This window comes from Squalius cephalus, assembly GCF_949319135.1.
Source record: "Squalius cephalus genome assembly, chromosome: 16".
In the NCBI taxonomy this organism is placed as follows: domain Eukaryota; kingdom Metazoa; phylum Chordata; class Actinopteri; order Cypriniformes; family Leuciscidae; genus Squalius; species Squalius cephalus.
The window spans coordinates 13,143,636-13,168,050 of NC_137137.1; the positions used below are offsets into that span (position 1 = coordinate 13,143,636).

A 24,415-nucleotide genomic window follows, 5' to 3' on the forward strand; every position below is an offset into this window, starting at 1 on the left:
ATGTACTTGAAGGTTTCGAGATTAAGTTTATACAGTTTGATTAGTATTTTTCTCTGGGACAGTGACAAAACACGCTCTCGCGAAACTCTTGCCTCTGCCACACCCTATTCCAAACAAACATACTCCAATGAATTCTGTATGAATCTGAATACATGCAACAGTTATTTCCGAAAAGAACTGCTATAAAGTAGCAACATTTTGGACATTCTACACTCCTTATTTTATATTTCTTTGCTGATTAGCCCAGTAAATAAGTTATGACAACTTGTCGATCAGACAAATGTGTAAAACGTGCCTTTGCTCCAAACACCTAAAATCGACTAATTGAAGACAAATGTGTGCATTCCGGATGGGCTCCTAAGTAAAAATCAATTTTGCCTATCTGCTAGGATAAGAGAGTAGGATAAAGTCGGACATATGGACAGAGGAGATAATTACATCAGCATTTTTGTTACTGCACAAAACCCTAGTTAAATGCGTCCTGTTTGTTTCAGTGTTTAGGATGCAGCGCACTCCTGAAGTCTGCAACAAAACACGCTGAGCGTAGAACAAGACCACGAATGGTTAAAAAATATCTTGTGTTTTTGAGGCAGAACCAGTCGGGCACACCATGTACATTCATGCGAGAATATAGGAACAAATTCATATTCAGTCACGTAGCACATGTAGGCAGTTGCTAGGTCGTTTGACCAATCATAAAGCATGAGATATTGCAAAATTTTCATGACGAAAACGTATTGGTTGGGCTGGCATGTAAACACGTTCTCCTCCTGAACCAACCCATAGAAGAGTGATGTAGAAGAATCCACGTCTTATTGGTTTGATTAACTGTCAATCATTACAAGTCTAGCATTTGATTGGTTAAAAGAGCAGCCTGCGCCTGAGCAGCGATGCCCTCCTCAGCAAGCCTGTATCAGTTTCCCACAGAAGCGATCTTAACACGCGGGGCAAGTACGGATGAAAGAAGTAAACAACTTCGTTAGCATTGTGTAGACATGGCTTGCAAAAAATTAGGCACTTTAAGCCATACAATGTGGCAAAAAAGCTCTAGTTGCAGTGTTGTGCTCTGCACAGGACTGAATATTCCTGCTTTTGCATGTGGAAGCTTCGCCTCGGCTGGTTCAACAATGAACGGACAAAAGTGCTGCAAAGACGGGCAGAACTGTGGACCGACGAAACATTTGGCAGCTAATCATAACCCCGTTGCAGCCTCAGTTACATCGCACAGACATCAAATAGTGGGCAAAAATAGAGGCGAAGAATCTCTAACCAAATCTGGCAGGGCTTTCTCGTCCACGGCCCCGCAGATCAACAATAAAACATACTTGTGGGCGAGATACAATGAGATGAAACGGCTTGTGCACGGTATGTTGTTTTAATTTGAGTTCTCATATGTGATGTTCTGTAATCTCTGCTCATGCCAAAACGTATTTGTCCACTTTCCCCCGTTCCAAAGAGGCGCTGGCCTCTGCAAGTTCAATTTTGTAAACAACTGCCAACCGCATTTCCAATGCGTGATCGACGTTTTCTATTCACAATCACAACTATTTCAGGTGTTAGTGGAAACCTACTAGAATTTTTCCCTTATGCCCCTTTATTGACAGATGAAGCAATATTTTACAAATATTACTTATTTAAAAGCATGATAATAAACTTCAAGTTTCTTTTCCCCTTCTCAGATTTGATTCCTCCCGGAGTGTGCAATCTTCTGAACCCTTCCACTATCTATGCCAACAATGAAGTTAATCTGGAAGAGGTTGACATCTACGGCTTTGACTATGATTACACGCTAGCTCTCTATTCCAGCGCGCTGGACGAGATGATCTACAACAAGGCGCGGGAGTTTCTCGTTCAGCACTACAAGGTCCGAGGCACACAACTTCTTAGCGATATGAACTGTTGTTTTGCATGTTTCATGTTATTGATTAAAATAAGAGTAAATAACAAAAGTTATTATGAGGTAAAACGCATACATAAAAAAACAAACACTTAGACATTCACACAGAACGCGCTTTTGCGTTTAAAAACGCGAGACGCATGGACACAATAATAAAAAAAAAACGCGTTTAAATTGAGCACAACGGTCAAACACGTATGTCTAGCTAGCATAGTGCATGCTTACATAGAAAAACAATGGAAAACAGCGCATGAATGCAAAACTCGGTCATGGAAAAAAAAAGTTTTTTTTTTTTAAAGTAGATTTTTTTTTTACGGCAAAAGACTTGAGCACCAAAGTCTTTCTAGCACGTTTACATAGAATATAATAGAAAAGCAGTACAGTGCAATGTAGAAACGTGTTTTCTGTGAGATACTGAACACGATTTTGCATTTAAAAACGTGAGACGCAGGGTCATGAAATAATGCTATCGCAATTATCATAAATACTAGTTTCCTATTTAAAAATTGGACATGAACGATCTTTTAAGTCATATTTACCACTGGGAAGTTCGGGGATCATTTTGATACCCAAGTTCCCGAGATGGGTGTGTCATAAACTTTAAACATGGCGAAGGGGAGAATGATTGCTGCAGTGACAGCTATTCTTTATTAGTTTTTTCAACAACAGCTACATTGTCTTGTCGTTTAAGTAGTGCATATTTGCAATATAAATAAACTTTTGAAGCATATTGTATATTTTATACACAGCGAAAATAGATTGTATTTGACCAAAATTCCAGAATCGTTATAGCAAGCTGACCATAGTGTGGTGAATGTTTTTATAATTGTCAGTTAATGGGATGCTAAATATCATTTTGGCTTAAGACTTTCCCAATAAATAGGCAAGAATAAACCTGGTTTCCTCCATGATTCTTGTTCTTTCTGACAACAAAGCACTTGAATGCGACAAGCTTGTAATCACGACTTGAGACAACAGTCCGACTAGTGCCGCAAAAACTAAGCTGACAGATGCTCAACGTTGGCCGACGGATGTGAGTGCAACAGTCAAAACACGTCTGTCTAGTGCACATTTGCATAGACAACAATGGAAAAGCAGTGCAGTTGAATGCAAAAATGTGTTCTGTGTGAACAGTCCTGAACACTTGTATCCTGGGATTTTTGGCTCAGCTCCTCAGATTCCTGTGCGCTTCTGTTTTGTTTAATTGTTCTAATGACGGAGGTCTGTCTGAGGGATCATGTGGAATCACGGGGTGGGAGGTTAAAGGTCGGCATGTTTGAGATTTTTGTTTTTGTGCCTTTCTTTCACTAGTACCCTGAGGGAATCGGTAAGTACGACTACATTCCCAACTTTGCAAGTCGGGGGCTTCACTACGACATCCAAAAGGTTTGTTAAACATTCATGGTTTGCTTTTTTGCAGCATTTTTTCATTATATCTTACTATTATATGAATTAATCTTTTATTTTTATTTACATTCCACAGGGACTTCTCATGAAAATTGATGCCTTCCATTACATCCAGTTAGGCACCGTTTATAGGTAAACTGACCCTCATTTGATCAATTCAGTCTGTGAGTTTGTGTGGAGAAGTGTGTTATGTAATTCACGGTTTTGTATTTATTCTCTACGCAGGGGTCTGAAGCCTGTCCCTGATGAGGAGGTCATGAAACTTTATGGAGGTTCAAATCATGTTCCCCTCCACCAAGTCAGTGGATTCTATGGCAAGGTGATAGTCCCACTACATTTATTATGCATTCTCATTTCATCAGTCATAGGGGTGTAACGATATTCAAACTGAACCGGAAAACTGCGAAACACTACCCACGGTGTGTATCGCGATACTCTCAGGTTTTTCTTCCTTGACTTTTGCTTAAATAGTAATTAGGGGTGTAACAGTACACATATTCGTACCATGAATTTTCGTGTGTCTTGTATGTACAAGAGTATTGTAGCCTAACCACCAATAATCGCAATAAGCTCTGTGTTTTGTTACTTTCGATAAGAAACAAAGTGTAATTTTTTTTAATTATGTCCATTTTATCACGAAAATTCAAACAATAAATGACGTTTTTTGACGCTCTTTAATGTGGCGCGAGTGACAGATCACTGTATAGGCGCCTCAGTTTAAGCAGCAGCGCGAGTGAACTCGACCATCTCTTCCTAATAAACATGAATGAACATCTGAAGGTATGTTAAAAGATACAGTGCAACTTACTGAAACGTATTATATCTCATGCAATCGCTCGATCAGTGTTTCCATGGTGGAAAGACATCAGTAAACAGCTTGTACACAATATCCCACGTAGCATTACGTCATTTACCTCAGGCAAGTCATCAAGTGTCCACAGCTTGTTAGTTCGCTATATGCATCATATTAGCCTATATATTCATTATAGTTTACTTAACCTTTTAAAGATGTCTTGATTATTTAATGTATGTTTAAAATATTTGTCATGTAAATGACAGCCAGTGTGTGAATGATTATATTTCAATAATACATTGGAGTAAAAACATATACATTTAGAAGTTAATGCAAAAACTGTGCAGTTTACATGTTTTCATACAATTTGTCATTTGAGTGTTGATTATTATATCTAAAAATAAATAGCAACTGAATTTAGGCTAATAGTTTGGGCTCTGTTGTCAACCTTTAATATTATAGTAATGTGCAAGAGCTCCCTATATAGTTTATAGCATTAGCAGAGATTTTTTTTACCCTTAAGAAACTTTTATTTTGTACCATACCATTGTACCAATTTTATGTTGTACCATACCGAACCATGACTTCAAAACCGCGGTATGACGGTACAGAACCGTTAGTTTTGTGTACCGTTACAAGCCTAATCAGTCAGTTTTACTCTGGAAAGGGCAGATGTTGACATAGAAATATTTGCATGCTTACATTTTTGTGCCTCATTACTAAGAGGTTAGTCAGGGGAAATGTTAAGCCACCCTGTCAGGAGCTCAGATCTGATTTTGTGTGTCCAGCCGCCATGAGTAATTGTCAGTATGCTGTATATCTACAACAAAAACATCACAGTCCTTTTCTGAATCAGATAGTTATCAGGCACGTTCTTCTCTGCAGAGTTTCCATGGTTATGGGAAACAAAAATATATCAGGGATTAGTATTACCCTAACCCATTTATAAAATGGTGTTTTCCAGAACGGGAAAAGTCAATGATGAAGTAGCATTTTCTTGTTATTCTCTGTTGTAAACTTAATTGACTAAATATTGCTCTTGGTTTCTGTAAAACTTGTTCACAAGTCAGACATATTATATATGAATAACTAGACAAATTATTATTTGGAGTCTGTTGTAACCCGCTCAAAGTGGTTCACAAATCTGTATGAGTAACTCGTTTGAGCAGTGGTTCTGATGAGGTCGTATACAGTAGGGAAGACATAAATAATAAAGTGCAAATAATAAAACTTTGTATTTATCATATAATATTTTATTAAATAAAATATTATAACATTATGCATATTATAATATTATTAAACATAATATTATGAATTGTACAAGCTATGATGTTTATGTTAAAGCCATGTAGTTCATGGTAATACTTTTATTTATTTTAAGATTTTATTTTATTTTTTTCAATATATTTTAGCACTATGCTAGATTGTCATTTGATTTCCAATTTAAAATCAGTTGGGAAGCCTGCATTTAAAATAAAATAAAAAAATAAATAACAGACTGATATGGTCATGCAAATTCGTGGCTCAGGAAATTTTTGTAATATTTAAAATATATGACCTACAATTTCAAGTAGAATATCACTATTTCCAGCTCCTCTCAAAGCAGGCATATCATTTAAGTATAAATATGAAAGAAAAAAAAAAGTTGCTTATTCATCACTGTTTTAAAATGCATGCAAATGTGCAAATGACTCATGCATTTTATTGTTATTTGTTCCAGGGTCCCAAAATGAAACAGTTTATGGATGTTTTCTCCATCCCTGAGATGACTCTTTTGGCAGCTGCGAACGATTACTTCATCTCAAACGACATAGAGTACGACCCTGTGCATCTCTACAAAGATGTCTCCGTAAGTGTGAAGTCAATTTGCCCTCCGTGAATTCTGATCCAACTACTTTGTCTTCCTGACGACCGTAAAGCGTGTTAGTGAATTTGCACAAAAAAGCCATCCTGCTTTTACAGACTGTGGGAATAGTTTACAAACTGCTTTTGTAATTTAAAACCGTGAGAGCTGTTTCTTGTCTGTTGTTTTGTAAACTTTGTCCTCAAGCTGAGCGGATTCTTTCTTCTGCCTGTGGTTAAGTGCCGCTGACTGATTTGTTTTCATTCAGACTTGATCACGGTGGTCCTGAATTGGGTTACAGAGTGACTTTGTTTTTTCTTGCTGTTATGGGTCAGTTTACTTGCAGAATGTAGTCTTGTTTCACTTCTGCTTTTCAGCCACACTCTCCACCCCTTCTTGCTTGAGCTCTCACTGACTAGCAGCAAGTAAAAAAATCTTGGCCAAGCAGTAAATGGCTAAAACCTTGTTTTTTTCATACCCCCCATGGTGTCAACATGAATCAAATAAGTTATTTTGCAATTAGTGGTTTTGCCTCATCAACGCATTGCTTGTCAGGAAGTAAAGCGTCAGCACGCAACACTTGTTTATCTTTCAAGCGCAGCTTTTTAAATTGACTTCTGTCAACGCTGGTAGAACAGATTGTACTGTTCTCGCAAAGCCGTGTGGGTGTGTAAGATGTCAGGGGGAACCGGAAACCTGGCAGCGGATCGAAGTAAAGCTTTTGAAAGAGCCATTTAAAAATATTTTTTTTCCAACAAAGGGGAGAAAAGAGAATAGAAAGTGGTTTGCTTCAAGCACTTGTTCACAAAAATGTTAAATACAAAATCTGTCTTTGCAGGATGCAATTGGAATGGTGCATATCAAGGGTTACATGTACAAATGGATCATGCAAGATCTTGGTGAGTATTAACAAATATTGACTATGTGCATTACCCGGATATTTGAATATAACGTGGCTCAAAAATGGCTTGAAATCTCAGTTAAAGACTTGCTTTAAATTTCTTTAGCCAAGAAGAGATCATGTTATTGTGAGCTGGAGCTAATGAAAACCAGACTTGAGGGTGACCCTCTCAGACCCAGTCTGTGTAGTGCGTGTGTGTGTGTATAGGTGGAGAGCAGTCTTTTGTTTTTAGAGCAAACCGTTGCATAATCGGACCTCTCTGGAGAATGGGATTTGAAGCGAGCAGTTCTACGGGGCTAGCCCAATCTAATCTTTATTTTTTTAATGCTTGTTTTATCCTTATCACAGATGTTCCATTGCAGTATAAACACTTTTTAGGCAAACAGGAAAAACAGATCTGATAAGATTCTGAATTACATTTATCATAGTCTGCAGACATTACCGATTTGGTTTTAGTTAGTATAGAATAGGCGGGCTTTTAAAAGACCCTTTTTCTTCCTCACTTTCTGCCTGTTGTGACCCCTTTTCCTTGCTTATTCGGTCCCCAGAGAAATACATTCTCAGAGGAGACGAGACGTACGCTGTGTTGCACCGGCTGGCCAGTCAGGGGAAGAAACTGTTCCTTATTACCAACAGCCCCTTCAGCTTTGTGTGAGTTTCAGATTTGATGCATCATATTCAACAGATACATTAACAAGAGACCTCAAAGTGAAGCGAAGTGAATCACCACTTAGTTTTGACCCCTAATTCTTTTGTGCCCCAAATCATTTCACACAGTCATAAATTTGAACATCAGCTTATATATTTATCATTTTTTTGAAATATGTTAAGTAAATGTGTTTTTATTTTTATTTTTTTTATTTTTTTCAGTGATAAAGGCATGAGGTACATGGTTGGAAAGGACTGGAGGGAATTCTTTGACGTTGTCATTGTTCAAGCTGACAAGCCTCATTTTTTTAATGACTGTAATAAGTAAGTCTGCATTGTGAATGGAAAATATCTCATTTCTGCCCTAAAATGTTTCAATGTACCCTTTGGAAGAGGTGATTCATAATATGATACTTTTTTTCCGGATTCTTTGATGAATAGAAAGTTCAAAAGAATTCATTTGAAATAGAAATATTTTGTAACATTATAAATGGCTTTACTGTTACTTTTGATCAATTTAATGTGTCCTTGCTGAATAAAAGTAGTAATTTCTTTTAAAACAAATATTAATGACCTCAAACTTTTTTAATGGCAGTATATTGATTCCCAATTACTTATGTTTTCTGCAGCATGAGTGTTTTAGTTTTGTCCTGAATTACCCACCACATTGATATGATAATCTCTATCTCTCTCAATTGTCCAGACCATTCAGACGTTTGGACTGCAATGGAGACTTGCAGTGGGACAGGATCAGTAGTTTGAATAAGGGACAGATCTATAAGCAGGTAACGCAGATTTGTTTTGTACTGAATTCTGTCTGTTTATTCTGGTAAGATGATTATGAGCAATAGAGGGAGAACTCTTTTCTGAGAAGCTTTCAGTTGCTACATTTATGCTGACTCATCTATAAATCTGGATTAAATCTGGGATTACAAATTCATCTGGGGAAATTGTTCAGAATTACTGGGACATTTGTCCTACTTGTATGTCCTCAACGTGCAAGAGCATGTTATTTTAAATTGCACACGGTTAACTTTTCTCTAAACTTTTCACGTTTTTCCTGTCCCTGTGAGAATAACCCAAATCCTTCCAGCTCCGCATTGACTCACTGTTAATTGTAGAATGATTTATCCACTTCATTTGGCTCTTTCATTTGGAAAAAGTGGAAAAGGTGACGAGGTCAAGTTCAGTCTCAATGGAAATTCAATTTCACAGTTTAGTGTTGAGAGGCATGTACAAACAGACTTTGCTGACCAGAACACAGAGGCTTAGTCTGACTATACATATACACCCTCAGGCAAGATAAAGTAGAAGAAGCATATAAAAACCTTCCTAAATTGGGAAAGACTTCTGGGAAAGTTCCCTGGCAGGAACCTAAGAGCAAACCGTTCCTGCAATACACCAATGAAATGTCTGTTGACGCAGAGCTTCCAGAAACTCGAATGAGTATTGGGAAGAAAACCTGTACATCAATCACAATGTTAGCAGCTGGCTAACAAAACTGCCTGTGTTTTGCTTTGTTTAAGGGAAACCTTGTAGACTTTCTGAAGCTAACAGGATGGCGGGGATCCAAGGTTTTTTACTTTGGAGATCATCTCTACAGTGACTTGGCGGTGAGTTTGTTTGAATACATTGTGCACATTTGTTGCGCAAATGTCTTCCTTTTGTTTTTACTGTTTCAGAGTGCTTGGTGTTTCCAACAAAAGTGGCAGTAAATCTTGCTCTGCAGTTTTTATAGTCATTAGTTTCCAGGATCAAACAGTGACTAATTGTAAAAAAGGTTCTTGAAGTATCCTGTCCTGGCATTTTAGGACCTGATGCTGCGTCATGGGTGGAGGACAGGAGCGATCGTGCCTGAACTTGAGGTGGAGACGAAGGTGGTGAACACAGATCAGTACGCTCAAAGTCTCACGTGGTTGCAGGCACTCACCGGACTGCTGGAGCGCATGCAGGTTAGCAGTATGGCTCTGAACTTAAGCATAGAAAAAGGTTCATTTTTTTACTTCTTTAAACTTGAAAAAAATGATTCTGTATGCAAGCAAGTTTCTACAGAATGATTTAATGAGAGCAAAATAAACAGGTCTGCATTACATGTGCTTGTATTCCTCATTTGGTTGCATAGGACTGACCTGGTAGGTTTGGCAGAGGTCCATTCACTTAATATTGATCTGGATTGATTGTTCCGAGTGTTCATAGCCAAAGTCAGATCCTTTATGTAAGAAAAGCTTGGAGTGATTGGTTTCTCTGTTTACATAATCCACAATGCATTCGACCTTATATTCTGTCAAGGTTTGGGTGATAATTGTTTTAAATTGTGCTACTCAAATTAGAGCCACTGAAAATGGCATAAAATGTTTCGGTTGTGAATGAAAGGGAACGTAACATTTAAACAGACACTGCTACTTTAACATCCAAGTCTATATGTCCTGAAGCAACATTTGCGCTATCAGCACATTAATGAAGAGCTTTTCCTGTGCTTGTGCTGCAGGGGTCATAAGAGTTATTGATGCAATAGCTAATATAATACACGAGAAGTCTCACATGTGAAAAAGGAAGAGAAGATTCTGTTACTAAAGAATCTTCCACCTTTGTTCAGTTTGAGATTAATCTTAGTATTCTGTTTTTGGAGAAGAATTTGCTTTATTATTATTATTATTATTTAAATCTGTACAGTTAACAATATATATTTTTAAATATTAAACCAATATTATAAAAATTGTTTGAGCCTAGATATTTATTTCATCCTCTGGACAAATGACTTTAAAATATTAACACATAACATGCTAGTGTAGGCTAATCAGACTTTTCTGTTTTTGATTAAATGTAATGAACAAAATTCCATACATGTATATGAATATGATTTGTTTTAGACTAGAGCCTCCAGACTATTGTTTGTGTGTATACATATACATATACATATACATATACATATGGTGTATGTATTTGTTTGTTTTATTTACACTACCGTTCAGAAGTTTGGGTTGGTAATATTTTATAAGTATTACTGAAAGTAGTAGTCTTTTATGCTCACTGCATTTATTTGATCAAAAAATACAGGAACAAATATGTTGTGAAATATTACAGGTTTAAATAACAGTTTTCTATTTGAATATATTTTAAATGTAATTTATTCCTGTAATGGCAAAGCTGAATGTTTCAGAAAAAATTCAAAATGTTCTGATTTGCTGATTTGGTGCTCGAGAAAAATGTATTAACATTACTGCTTTTAATTTTTTATTTTATATATATATATATATATATATATATATAAAATAAAAAATTAAAAGCAGTAATGTTAATACATTTTTCTCGAGCACCAAATCAGCAAATCAGAACATTTTGAATTTTTTCTGAAACATTCAGCTTTGCCATTACAGGAATAAATTACATTTAAAATATATATATATAGTGGAAACTGAGATGCATTGTTTCAGGATTCTTTGATGAATAGAAAGTTAAGCATTTATTTGAAATATAATTTTTTTTGTAACATTACAAATGTCTTCTGTCATTTTTGATCAGTTTAATACATCCTTGCTAAATCAAAATATAAATTTCTTATAAAGAAAATCTTACTGACCACCAAACTTTTGAACGGTCGCGGTAGTGTATAATATTTATTTATTTATTTACATAACTATAATACAATGGAAGTATAAGCTCTCTTTTGTATCACCTCAAAGTCTCAATTGTAAATGTTGTCCCTGTTCATTTGGAGAGAAATATTTTTTTTGGACAACTGACTTGACAATTTTTTTTCTTCTTCTTTTTTTTTCCTCTTTTTTTTTTAGATGTATCGGGATCCTGAGTCAAAGAAGGTTCTGCAGGAGTGGCTGAAAGAGAGAGAGGAGCTACGGTGAGTAAAGCAAGACAAAAAGACTGTTATGCATTTAGCACACAATAAATTCATTAACTTATTGACTATAGCCTTTGTAACTTGTCTTTATTTTTTCTATTATAGGGCAGTCACCAAAAACCTCTTCAACCCTCACTTTGGCAGCATATTCCGTACCTGCCACAACCCCACTTACTTTTCCCGCCGCCTGTGCCGTTTCTCAGACCTCTACATGGCCTCGATCAGCTGCCTACTGAACTACGACCTCTCTTACACCTTTTACCCACGGCGAACGCCCCTGCAGCACGAAGCCCCCCTCTGGATGGACCAGCTCTGCACTGGCTGCATGAAGACGCCCTTCTTGGAGGAGATGGCCCATATTCGTTAAAAACACCAAAGGTTTACTGTGCAAATATGAACTGAGTGGAATGAGGGGTGTGTTTGTCTCTATGGCATTAGAGACGTGGCACTTTTTACGCTAACGTCACATGCAACAGGGCCATCTGCTGGATGTTAGCTTACAATGCATCTCAATGTTCTCAAGCCTTGGACAGTAAAAGACAAAGGCTTGTTGATTAATTTCTCCTTATGTTCTTACCTCTAACTTTTTTTTGCATTTGATGCAATTTTATTACGTATTACTAAACATAGTTAAATGTTAAGTGGTTTACAGTTCTCAGCTCTTTTTGGATTGGTTTTGTAGATTAATCCTGTGTGTCATGAGTTTTGTAGTTGCAACAGAGTGATGTTTGTATTAACATGAATCATGATAACAGGAAGGATGACATTTTCTATACTTGTGGTACCCAGACTTTTTTTTCTGGTAGGCCAAAGTATTGAGCCGCTGGCCGAAAATGCACAATATGAGTTACAAATACAGTAGGTCTGATTACATGTATGATTAGGTCAAATAGCCTCATATTTGGTGTTGTAATGTTACTTACCTTCCCCCACACTACAGTAATAATATAGCCTAGACTCAAAGTTTAAACATGCACAAATAATAACAGCCTCCACAGCTTTTTATTGATAGATAAATCATTTTTGTTTTTTAATTGACAGCTGTATTTACATATATGAAAGCTCCTGGAGGGCTAAACCAAATGCTGTTGTTATTTTTGACCTTGCAGGCCTTTGCTGTTCATGGCTTTGGACTAAGCTTCTGTACAATCAGAACATTGTTTGCTTACATTTAAATCTGTGAACAAGAAATGTCATCTTTTTGTATGCACTTGCTGTACAAGTTATAAAATCAAATAAAAGGCTTTGTATTAATATGTTTTGATGGCACTCATTCTTAAATCTTTCAGGGATGAAACATGTAACCCCAAAATTGCAAATCTTTTAAGTCTCATAATGCCAATCGAGGCAGTGCTTATTTGATCAAAAACAGTAATAATGTGAAACTGTTTTTTTGTGTTAAAATGTAATTTATTCTTGAAGGGGGTGGATTTACAATCTTTATTCTTGTATTATATAATGAATCGGATCAGTTTTTAAAACCAGTGCATCTATTCTCTTATTTCTGTTGCAGGCGAGGTCTGTTTTTGGAATCTGACAGGTGACGGAGTGTCTGACCCATGTCAGGAATGTAGTAACAGTGTTTACTCATTTAGCCCGGCTTCCAAAGAATAAATATGTATTTGTTTTGTACTTAATTTATTTGATCATATAACCAAATCAACCAAGAATCATATTTTGTAGAAAGAGAGTTGTCTGTTTGAACTTTATTCTTATAATAGCTCAGTTGTATGAAACATGCAACCTATAGGAATTACGTCAACTGATTATCCATATCACATGATTATAAGACTTAGGTTCTATTCTAGTGTTTATGAATTCTAAGTTAGTTCGAGGCTGGATTACGAATTCAGATTGACGTCAAAACCCGACGTCGGATTGACGTTGGATGGTAGTTGGAAATGAAAGTCGGGTTGACGTCAGAACCCGACTGATGTTGGTTTCTGACGTCAACCCCATTTTCATTTTCAACCACATGTCTGTCCAACGTACTCTTTAGAAATGTTATCATGATTATTTGGTGATTAAAAAGTATTTATTGTTATTATCAAAGTTGAAATCAGGAAATTAAAAAAGACCAAAAGTGACAGTAAAGACATTTGTAATGTTACAAAATATTTCTATATCAAATAAATCTTTTGAATTTTATTATCAAAAGATTATCAATGTATAAATGAAAAATTATCAATGTATAAATGCAGCCTTGGTGCATTTATAGACTTATTTAAAAAATCAGTAAGACATCTTAATGATATCAAACTTTTGACCGGTAGTGTGAAATTATATTATCTGAATTCGAGATCATCGACGAGCTGCCAAGTAGCTTCTCCGTGATAGAATAATACAAAACATAAATGTAAAAAACGTTATAAACATACAGAGGTGCATCATTGTATGGTCTATATCTGCCGTCGCTGCACAGCTGCCAAGTAGCTCGCCGTGATCGTATAGTGGTTAGTACTCTGCGTTGTGGCCGCAGCAACCCCGGTTCGAATCCGGGTCACGGCATATATATGAGGCAGATCTTTTGCTTGTGTGCTATGATGATAAAGCTTTTAAGATGATATAATGTATACTCACACATGTTTGTGTATTTACATGTTCTTTTATTACATATATTTGACTGATATGTTAATTAGCATATAGCTTTAAAATATTTGTCATCGTTGAATTTTGGAATTAGCTTTAAATATTGTCTTTTTTTAATATCGGCAAAATGACTACATCTGTCCAAACATAAATCTTTAGGTTTTTTTTGTTGTTGCACATGGAGCATTCCTTCCCTCATGAATCCAATGATGTAATGCAATGTGGCGTCATATCCTGTTGTTTAAAACTAGTCCGATGTCACGGAGACAGTCTTCGCTATGAAAGTAGCAAAAATAATGCCCTCTTATGTCATGGTTATTGATCTAAGTGGACGAAGCACTGATTCCCCTTTGCAATCATATATTAAAATACATTTACACTTTATTTTTTAAATACACGAAAGCTTTTTTTCGTCTTGTAGCGGGGCTTTTATTTTGAAACTTGTCAGCAAGATACTGGTTGTTTTGCGTCTCTTATTAACGGAATTTTCAATGTACTTGTCGAAGCTGTAAGAGAAACGGCTACCTCCATCCATTGTTATTTTACTTTCAATTTTTAATCTGGATGACGATAACGCATCTCTGAACGGGACACCCCAAAGCGGACTACCCACCATGTCGGCTGAGGAGGAGAGGGGGGTAGTTCGTGTCAAAGTCAAGGTGAGAAATTGTGGGGACCGAGCGGCAGGTAGAAACCCCAGACACACACACACACACACACACACACACACACACACAGCAACACAGCGGGATGGAAACACAACAACACACAGCATTCCACGTAGTCCAGCCAGGCCAGAAGTCAGACAGTGTCTGGTTGCATGTCTGCGTCTGTCCTAGAGCTTTTTATCAGCCCTATCTTCATGTCCATCGCTTTTACTTCGCTGTCATCTTAGTTGTTTACACATCGTGACCGCATCATTCGTATAGAAGATGTGTAATAAACATCTTGTTTTAATCCATACATTAATCTTTTTTTAGAAATATATTTATCATATAATTGAATATGTTATTGTCATCTTTTGTTGTTCGTGTTACATAATTGTTCAACAAATACATATAAATCATATACAATTTAGCCGTTGTCATACTGTTACAGTCATAATGAGTGTCACATGATCAACCTGCCATGTAATTCTCTCGCTTGTTTTCCAGTAATTTCTCAGGTACAGTCTGTTTTAATGAATACGAAAAGAAATGTATGCAGATGAAGGCCTTAGAGAACCTCCATAAATGATTTAATGGAACTTAACAGAGGGGTTTTGCAGGCCTGTTTCTTTAAGAAGTCTCTTTGGACATAAGAATTTAGGTCAGTGAATTTAATTTTAATCACAGAGAACTTGTAGTTAATCAAAGAGCTACACTGCCATGTAACTGAATCTTCAGACACAAGATTAAAATAAACATGATCTACCATTTTTTTATCTTCCACTTGTTTTTAAAGCCTATTGTATACTTTTCTGTCAACCCTGTCACACAATTTGTAAACACACACACACACACACACACACACACACACACACATATATATATATATATATATATATATATATATATATATATATATATATATATATATATATATTAGGCCTGTCAAACGATTAATCGCGATTAATCGCATCCAAAATAAAAGTTTGTTTTTACATAATATGTGTGTGTACGGTGTATAATTATTTTCTATATATAAATACACACACATGCATGTATATATTTAAGAAATATTTGCATGTATATACTGTGTATATATATTTATATTATATATAATTTATATTATATATAAATATTTTATATATAAATAACACATTTTTCTTAAATATATATGCATGTGTGTGTATTTATATATAGAAAATAATTATACTCCATACACACACATATATTATGTAAACACAAACTTTTATTTTGGATGCGATTAATCGCGATTAATCGTTTGACAGCCCTAATATATATATATATATATATATATATACATTTGAGATGGTTCTGTTAGTAATTTTCAACACCAGAAAAGAGAAAAAAATGCTATTGTATTTTAATATGTATGAGTATGAAATGCTAAATATGGTAATTATGTCAGTACTTTCAAGATGTTCTGTGTCTGTAATATATGGAGTGTCAAATCAGTCTGAAACAACCATGTAGCCTCAATTAATTTGTTCATGCCATGGAAGTCAATGCTAGATTTTAGATTTGTGACACATTACTTTTGTTTTTAACAGTGTTGATCCTTAATGAGTCAGTGTTGCTATTGTTAGCCTAATTAAAACAATTAAAACTATTTGTTTAAGGTAATTGACATTGAAATGTTGCTGCAAAAATGTAATGAAATAAATGTTTACGTTGTACTAAAATTACTTAAAACTGTAATTAAAGTCAATTAAAGCTAAATAGAAATATAAAAAACTAATAAAAATGATAAAAGCACTGTAAATAACAAACTGTCAGGGAAACAGACAACAGAAAAATATATAAATAAAATATAATTCTAAAAAATATTAATAAATATTGTAAAACTATATAAATAATACTATAACAATGTTAAACACATTTTGGGAGAAAATAGAAGAAGAAGCTGAAGATGCACCTGCAAACATATATATCGCGAATATTTATGACAATTTTGATACAATTTTATTTATTCTATTCGTTTCATATACTGTTTTGTCCCAGTACTCAAGAGTCAGTGGTATCAGATGACAACCTAAGTTACAAAGTTTTGAATAGTACATTAATTTAGGTTTTGTGTAAACCTTGACAGATGTGCTGCAGTGTGTTTTGCTTGGGGCAGATGACCTTGTAGTGCTGCGCTCGAGGAGTTCAAAGTAATCTGTACAGCCAGAGTCAGTTTCCCACAGTTGGTTGCAACATCGACAGAGACTCCACCTGAGTAAATAATGTCACCTGATTAGATGATTTGCATTTCAGAGGATAGAGTGATTAGCCTTTCAGGACCTCAAAATTAAGATAAATAACAAAATGGTTTTTTTGTAAAATAAATAAGGAATGTAACCCATTTTCTTTGTCTTTCTAAAATCATACTTCTACTCCACGCTTTCTGTTTTCTGTCTGTTTGCAGAAGTGTGAAGGGGTGTTACCGGTGGAGTTCCGTTCCTTTGCTGTAGATCCTCAAATAACCTCATTAGAGGTGTTGCAACATATCCTGATACGAGCTTTTGAGCTGAATGGGTGCGTGTGAAATCACAAAATATATTATTTTTGTGATAATTCTGATTTAGATCTATTAAAAAAATCGATAAGCCAATTTTATGGTTATTTAATAGCATTGATAGGTAAATTAATTGCAGCAAACATAGATGGAGTCTTATTTTCTTTGGTTTCCTGCAGGAAACGCAACTTTGGGATTAGCTACCTGTCCCGTGACCGCGGGGGTGTGGAGGTCTACGTGTCTCTACTGTCTGACTGGGATTTAGATGCCGCGTTTGTCAGTGCGGCAAAGCCTTTCCTCCAGCTAAAGATGGACATCAAACCATCAGAGGACAGTGAGTGAACCCTCCTGTTTGGAGGGTATTTAGTGTCTGTCAATCTCAGTAGATCCTGAAAATCTTCCTTTATGAGATCTCTGAATTAACAAATCAAACTATCAAAAAATATATAATTTTTTGGATGATTTCTCTTCCATTCAAATGATTATACTGAAGCTGTATGTATTGTTGAGTGCATTTCCTGAAACAAAAAGATATCAAAATAATTTTTAAGGGGGGAAATTCAAGTGATTGTTCTGTAATTGAGTGTACTTTCTTGAGAAAATGTTTATATTATCAATACATTATTTTATAGAGTCTACATTGTGTCTTTATTGGACACTGGAATTATTTGACAAACATTCTGCATTGAATAAGACTAATCCAGTTTTAAATGCTGCTTTTTTTATGTTTCGTTTTCTTATATTCTTCCCAAGGTCCTGTTTTGGAAGATTGGGACATAATAAGCCCTAAGGATGTGATTGGCTCAGATCAGTTGCAGGGAGAGAAGAGGTCATTGACGTCTGCTGCACTTCCCTTCACACAGTCGCTGCTGTCCCAGGTTACTCATGATGTTCTTGACCTTGTCAGCCAGCTGTTTTACCAGCCAGTGTCCACTGCGTTCAGTCAGGCTCACAGTCTGCTGCATTTAAACTGTAATTCATGGCAATTCGCCCCGAACAATGAAAGGCATTAGATATTTCAGGAGTTATTGAAGGCGAAAGCTCTTTTGCTCTTGTAAGAAACAGCTTTGTGCTGCTTTTGTGTTGATTTATTTAATAAATTAAAGATAGAAGGAACATTTTCTGCATTTCACTGGCCATGTACACACTGTAAAGTTTCAGGAGTGACAATTTAAATACGGTAGTGAATCCCCTAAAAATTATAGTTTTGTGTGTGTGTATGGAACATAACTAATTTCCAAAAATAGCGATGATTGACACATTGGTAACCATAGCAATGGTCTGGCGTCTCACGCATTGGTATTCTCAATTTTTGACTAAAGTACTCCTTATGTCCACTTTGACCAAAGACTCACTTATGTTTTAACCAAACCACCGTCGATAGGCTGCTTGTTTGGGCTTGGCTCATAAAGCCGTCCAGTTTATGGAGTTAATAAAGGGGGCAGGAGTGTGTCTTAATATAGTATAGAACATTTGGATTTATTCAGGTTTATTATGTGCTTGTTTTTGTTTTGCCAAGTTTTTCTATCAAGATCTGGCAACATTAATGAGTCAAGGCTCCTTCCTTTTTCCTTGTGATTTTCTTGCACATACAGAAGAGACCCATTTCTGATACATGTTAAAATAACAACTAGTTGCTCAGTTTGGTTCCGTACACGCTGCGTAGAATTTTGTAAATGCGGTTGTCACTACCTGAATTTTTCAGTAGATAATTAATTTGTACAATTCGGTTGTTTTTCCCATAAATTACTGATCTCTGTGTATACAGAACAGGACTAAACAATAAAAGATGAATTGACAATTTAGTTGCTGTGTGTACATGGCCACTGATAACTAATTAATCTTATTCCAGATATTTTATGTGTTAGGAATGTTTCTTTTTATCTATCTTCCAACTAATATCAGCGATGTAGCTAGAAATCTATATAAATTCTTAACATTTCTTTTACCTATTCCTCACTTCATACCCACCTCTACATTCAGGTGGGTCGCACTCTATCGCGTGTGCAGCAGGCCTTGAGTTGGTCCTATGGGGAGGAGGTGAAACCATTCAAGCCTCCCTTAAATGATGTTGAATTCCACTGTTACCTGAACAGCCAAGGTCAACTGACCCGGCCAGAAGAACTTAGACTTCGTATATATCATGGTGGGGTTGAGCCATCCTTACGCAAGGTAACCAAACTGCTTTACCATTATTTAACTAATCGACCATGAGAGAGTGAGAATGGGATCATTGTTAGATACAGTGATCTAAACCTTTACCTTGAGAAACATTGACAAAAACCTTTTCCAGCTTTGAATACAAATTGAGTTAATGAAGTTTTTGTAATTTATTTATTTAAGAACTCCATAATGTGTATTCAGAGCTAGAAAATATATATTTGGTATATTATATATAACACATGCATATATGTGTGTGAGTATTGTTACGACCCTGGTCTAGGGTCAGGGAGGTAAACTTAAATAAAATGTTCTGAAAACCTGTTTCTTTCTTTTCTTTTTTGTTTCTTTCAGTTTCATCAAAAACAAAAATGAAGCAAAGTCTTCAGGTTTGGGCAAGTCCAAAACAATAAACAAAATGGGCACTGACTAAACCTAATTACAACTAAATAAACCCTGTAAAATAAATAAAATAAAATACAGTGGTCTTACCCAACTCCCTGGCTATCCCAAACACAAGAGAAAAGATATATACGAAAATAAAAATGGCACCCTACCACTTTAGTATTAAAGGAAAAATTATGTATGTACAATATTTACAGAAAAAGGGCAACACAACTGCCACAATAACTAAACAAAATGAACACTACAACGGATGGAAACACTAGGGACAAAAGTCAAAATAAGGACACTTTACAAAAGTAGCAAGCGAAAGAATATACACCATTTACAGATCATGAAACACAAACAAACTACACCACTGCAACACTCTCTCAGAACAACACGCCAACAACATCATCTCTTCCACGTCACTCCAGTCCGCCAATCCCGTGGATACTCGGGACACTCACGCAAACATCCCCACACACAGGGAAAGAAAAAAAAACAGCAATACGTCTTCGGACTTAAGAGTATAAACATCTTGAGGGCAACTTCCGCCCTGACAGACAACTCATGTCTATTAAGTTCCATAGTAGTCTTTGCATTTTAGCTGACTTTTTCTCGTCCATCTCTGTATTTTTGTGACAGGTTGTTTGGCGATACCTCCTTAATGTGTACCCAGATGGTCTGACAGGGCAGGAGAGAATGGATTACATGAAGAGAAAGACGAGAGAGTACGACCAGCTGAAGAGTGAATGGACAGCACGGGTCAGCTCAGAGGATCTGGAGTTCATTCGGGGAAACGTACTGAAAGATGTTCTTCGAACAGACCGAGCACATCCTTACTATGCGGGCTCAGAGGACAGCCCACATCTCACCGCCTTGACCGACCTCCTTACCACCTTTGCTATTACACACCCACAGGTAATCATATGTGTCAACCCTTTGGTGACACTAGGATGTGCCTTTACTTCTCTGGAATATGAACTTTCCTCATTTGTTTTCGCAGGTGTCTTATTGCCAAGGCATGAGTGACATTGCGTCACCAATCCTCGCCGTCATGGACAACGAAGCTCACGCCTTTATCTGCTTCTGTGGCATTATGAAACGTCTTGAAGGCAACTTCCGCCCTGATGGACAACTCATGTCCATTAAGTTCCAGCATCTCAAATTGCTTCTGCAGTATTCAGACCCTGAGTTTTATGCCTACCTAGTCTCGAAAGGTGCTGACGATCTGTTTTTTTGTTACCGCTGGCTGCTTTTGGAGCTGAAACGTGAATTTGTTTTTGATGATGCTCTGCGAATGCTGGAGGTCACCTGGAGCTCCTTGCCACCTGATCCACCTGAGACAGAGGTGGAGCTTCTGGGGCCAGCGCTTGAGGCAGATCAGCCCAACGGCTCACAGAATGTCCATCAGAATGTGGACATGGAGGAAATGGAAGAAAACCTGACAGAAAGGCAGAGGAGACGTCACATGCTAAGACCGTCTCGAGAGGAGGCAGATGGAGGACGTTCCCTTGTCGTAGAAGAGGAGAAGGGGCCTCGGAAGGAAGGCGAAGGAGAGTACGGTGTAGATGAGATGGTCAATAATGATGTCACAGCTTCGACTCGTTCATTTGAAAAACAGGCCAGTTTTGGGGAATTCAAGTATTATAGTGGCCGCAACGAGGACAGCTTTGAAATGAATGAGAACGAATGCTCTGATCCCACGTTATCTCCCGTACAGTTTCAGTCTGCACACTCTACATTGCAATTCTCAGTCCGCCAGTCCACGGAGGAAAGTGAGGACGACCCTGGAGAAAAGGAACCTCTTATCGGTAATCATACGCCATCATCTCCAGGACAGAGAGACTCTCCCAATGGTCAGGCAGCTTCCCCAGCATCATCTCTACCTTCCTGTCCACCAAACTGGAAAAGTAGCTCCAATCAGTCACTGGAAGCATCTAATTCTGCGACCAGTTGGAGAACGGCATCTCCTGATGGCCTGTCAAAATGCACATCCTCTTCCTCTAGTGGGGACAAAGCCGAGTCTCCTGATAAACCTTCTGGGGGGTTCACATCCTCACAAGCTGTAATAAACGGAACTGGGTCTCAGTCCCCATCAGTGGTCGCAGGGAAATCTTTACTGGCGTCTCCATCGCAGGGTTACAATCGTTCACTTCTCTCTTCGCCAATTTTATCTTTCAGCAAGTCCCCGTCTTTGCCCAAAGCATTCTCCAGCAATCTCCCCTCGCCATGCAGACCCACTGGGTCTGGCTTATCCTCTCCAAACACAAACAAACCAGAAGGAGGCGGAATTAAACCCTGCTCGCTTCCCCCTCCGCAAGAGTTTGGGAAAGGGAATCCCTTCATGCTTTTCCTTTGCCTTTCTATCCTGCTAGAACACCGTGACCACATTGTCAAAAACAGTCTAGATTACAATGAGCTGGCCATGCACTTTGACCGCCTGGTCCGTCGCCACAACCTCGGGCGTATTCTGCAGCGAGCTAAAGCCCTCTTCGCAGACTACCTGCAGAGTGAAGTATGGGACTCGGAGGAAGGGGATGAAGTCAGCTTGGACTCCCCAGCCACAGCGGATACATCCCCCCAAACATCCACCTCTAGGCCCCCTTTCCTCAATGTACAGCCCTCTCAGGGTACCTTCCCGAATTCAACCTATAATCTGGCCAATACCATTCCCTCTCCAACAACTCCCATTGCTCTCTCTCCATCTGCTTCTTGATTCTGTGCATTAGTAGATCGTCTCCAGAAACCAGCTCCGGACCACAAACGGACCCAGAAGCAAGTTTTTCTGTACCATGCCAGCTTCACAGCTTACCTTTGTGCTTTACATGCGCTTTATGGAAATTGATTTGTTTTGTTAACAACCAAAGCTTAGTGACTTTCTCTTTTTCTTTTTTTTTGCCTTATCCAACCTTCCAAGTGAAGCCCCTTTCATTGTACTGGATCTTTTTTATTGCACTTTATTGATTGTCCTTTCAAAGGGCAGGCCAGTTTGTGTCATTTCACTTTGTAAATAACACTTTTAAAAGGCACATTATGGGCACGTAAAACCCCTGTTATAGTAGCCTCACTTACCTGAGACAAAGCAACAAGATTTTACTATTATTTATTTCTCTGTGCAATCGTTATTTTGGATGAAAAGGGTTGAAGCAGCTTCTTCTAAGGTTATTCTGACTCTGTTGTTGTAAGGAGGAGAATGTTTACTCAAGCTTTTGAGATGCCCTCGGAAATTCACTAATGAATTTGTTTGACATTGCCTGCAGCAAAGGTGTGTTTGGTATGCTGATATTTGTCAGTTGTGCTTTATGAGAACCTTAAGCCTTGACTTTTGTTCGTACAAAACATTTGAGCAGAGATGAAGGTGCTGATGAATTATCCAGTATCCCACCAATGTGAAAACTTAAGTTGTAGAATAGGTAACATTCAGCCCCAATCTTGAATTAATCTCTGAACTACTAATACAGATTTCCTCTTCTATTGTGTACAACAGATATTTGACCTGTAAGCTGTTGTTCTACATGCAGTGGATGTTTCGGTAAAGCACCACACCTACTAAGATCAACATAGAGAATGGCTGGTAATTTGGTGTCACTTATCCTCGCCTTTGTTGGAGAAGTGCCTCATTTCACTGAATTTGCCATTTTTGTCTCTCTCGTTTCTGTGTGTAAATATAATTTCATTGCTTTCATCCATCTTCCACCAAAGGTTTGTCTGGTAATTCGTTGCCATAACGACTTTGTCGTCAAGAGGCAACAATCAAGCATCCCTGCTGTTAAAAAAAAATCACAGAGTATTACAAAAATGGTTAATGCCTTTAACAGAATGCTTTTCATCTGATACCTTGTAGACTCATTATTTATGTCTTAATACCAAGTGTTCTTTTGAGTGCTAAAATAAACCTGCACATGGACTAAAAAAGGATTTTCCTGGAAAGTGGAACAGTCATGAGTCCTGTTCATCAGCGTTATGTATACAACATGTATGTATGTTTCGCTGATTTTTATTTGGTTCTATATGATAGTATTTTACTCATACCTGTGGAGAGACTTGCCAGACTGAATGCTTGCAATACTCCTATTTGTACAATAAATTCACTGAATATTGATTGATCAATGATCATTCTTTCATAAAGCAAACAACATTTATACCATTACACATAGAAAGAGTAAACGCTATCCCTGGCTGGAAATTAAATCTTAATTTTTGAACATGGTAGGTGGTTTCTAGCAGGTCCAAGCTGGTAGATGGTCTTGGGCCATCAACATGGTAAACCAGCTAATGACTAGCTACCATGTTCCACAACACAGTTGTGTAAAGGGATAGTTTAAAATATTGTCATAATTTACTCACCCTCAAGTTGTTCCAAACCTGAATGAGTTTGGCTTCCAATTTTATTTCCTAATATTGAAGTCAATGGGGTACATCAACTTTCTGATTACCAACATTTATTTAAATATCTTCTGTGTTCATCAGAAGAAAGAAACTCATACAGGTTTAAAACAACTTGAGGGTGAGTAAATGATGACAAAATTTACATTTTTGGGTGAACTATCCCTTTAAGGTGAATTTTTCCATCAGGGATTACCAAAATCTTACCACTTTCCAGAGTAAATTGAAAAAGTATATATGCCATAGATAACGCCTTGATTTGGTAGACTTAGGCCTGGTTTCACAGACAGGGCTTAGACTAAGCCAGGATTAGGCCTTAGTTCAATTAGGACATTTTAGTAACTTTTATAAAAGTGTCTATGAAATAAAACATTAGTGGTGTGCAT

At 37.1% G+C, this 24,415-nt stretch overlaps 2 protein-coding genes across 3 annotated transcripts; both read left to right on the forward strand.

Moving 5' to 3' along the window:
* The first annotated feature begins 782 nt into the window (after positions 1-782).
* nt5dc2 (5'-nucleotidase domain containing 2) lies at positions 783-12,601 on the forward strand. The gene is made up of 14 exons (XM_079897655.1): positions 783-1,365; positions 1,680-1,864; positions 3,209-3,283; positions 3,381-3,436; positions 3,530-3,623; positions 5,818-5,946; positions 6,779-6,839; positions 7,390-7,492; positions 7,712-7,813; positions 8,193-8,274; positions 9,016-9,102; positions 9,301-9,441; positions 11,281-11,345; positions 11,451-12,601. Exons 1-14 carry the CDS (start codon positions 996-998, stop codon positions 11,710-11,712), a joined length of 1,812 nt encoding a protein of 603 aa, XP_079753781.1. The 5' UTR covers positions 783-995; the 3' UTR covers positions 11,713-12,601.
* Positions 12,602-14,356: 1,755 nt separating this feature from the next.
* On the forward strand, positions 14,357-23,748 carry tbc1d25 (TBC1 domain family, member 25). Of its 2 annotated transcripts, XM_079898060.1 has the most exons (8): positions 14,357-14,593; positions 15,089-15,242; positions 17,007-17,116; positions 17,276-17,430; positions 17,850-17,974; positions 19,080-19,268; positions 20,286-20,561; positions 20,647-23,748. In XM_079898060.1, the coding sequence occupies exons 4-8, from the start codon at positions 17,406-17,408 to the stop codon at positions 22,357-22,359; spliced, it is 2,328 nt and encodes a 775-aa protein (XP_079754186.1). In that variant the 5' UTR covers positions 14,357-14,593; positions 15,089-15,242; positions 17,007-17,116; positions 17,276-17,405; the 3' UTR covers positions 22,360-23,748. The 2 variants fall into 2 exon arrangements, with proteins under 2 accessions (XP_079754186.1, XP_079754185.1); XM_079898059.1 differs by lacking the exon at positions 15,089-15,242 and having other exon boundaries at positions 14,413-14,593.
* The last annotated feature ends 667 nt before the right edge of the window (positions 23,749-24,415 follow it).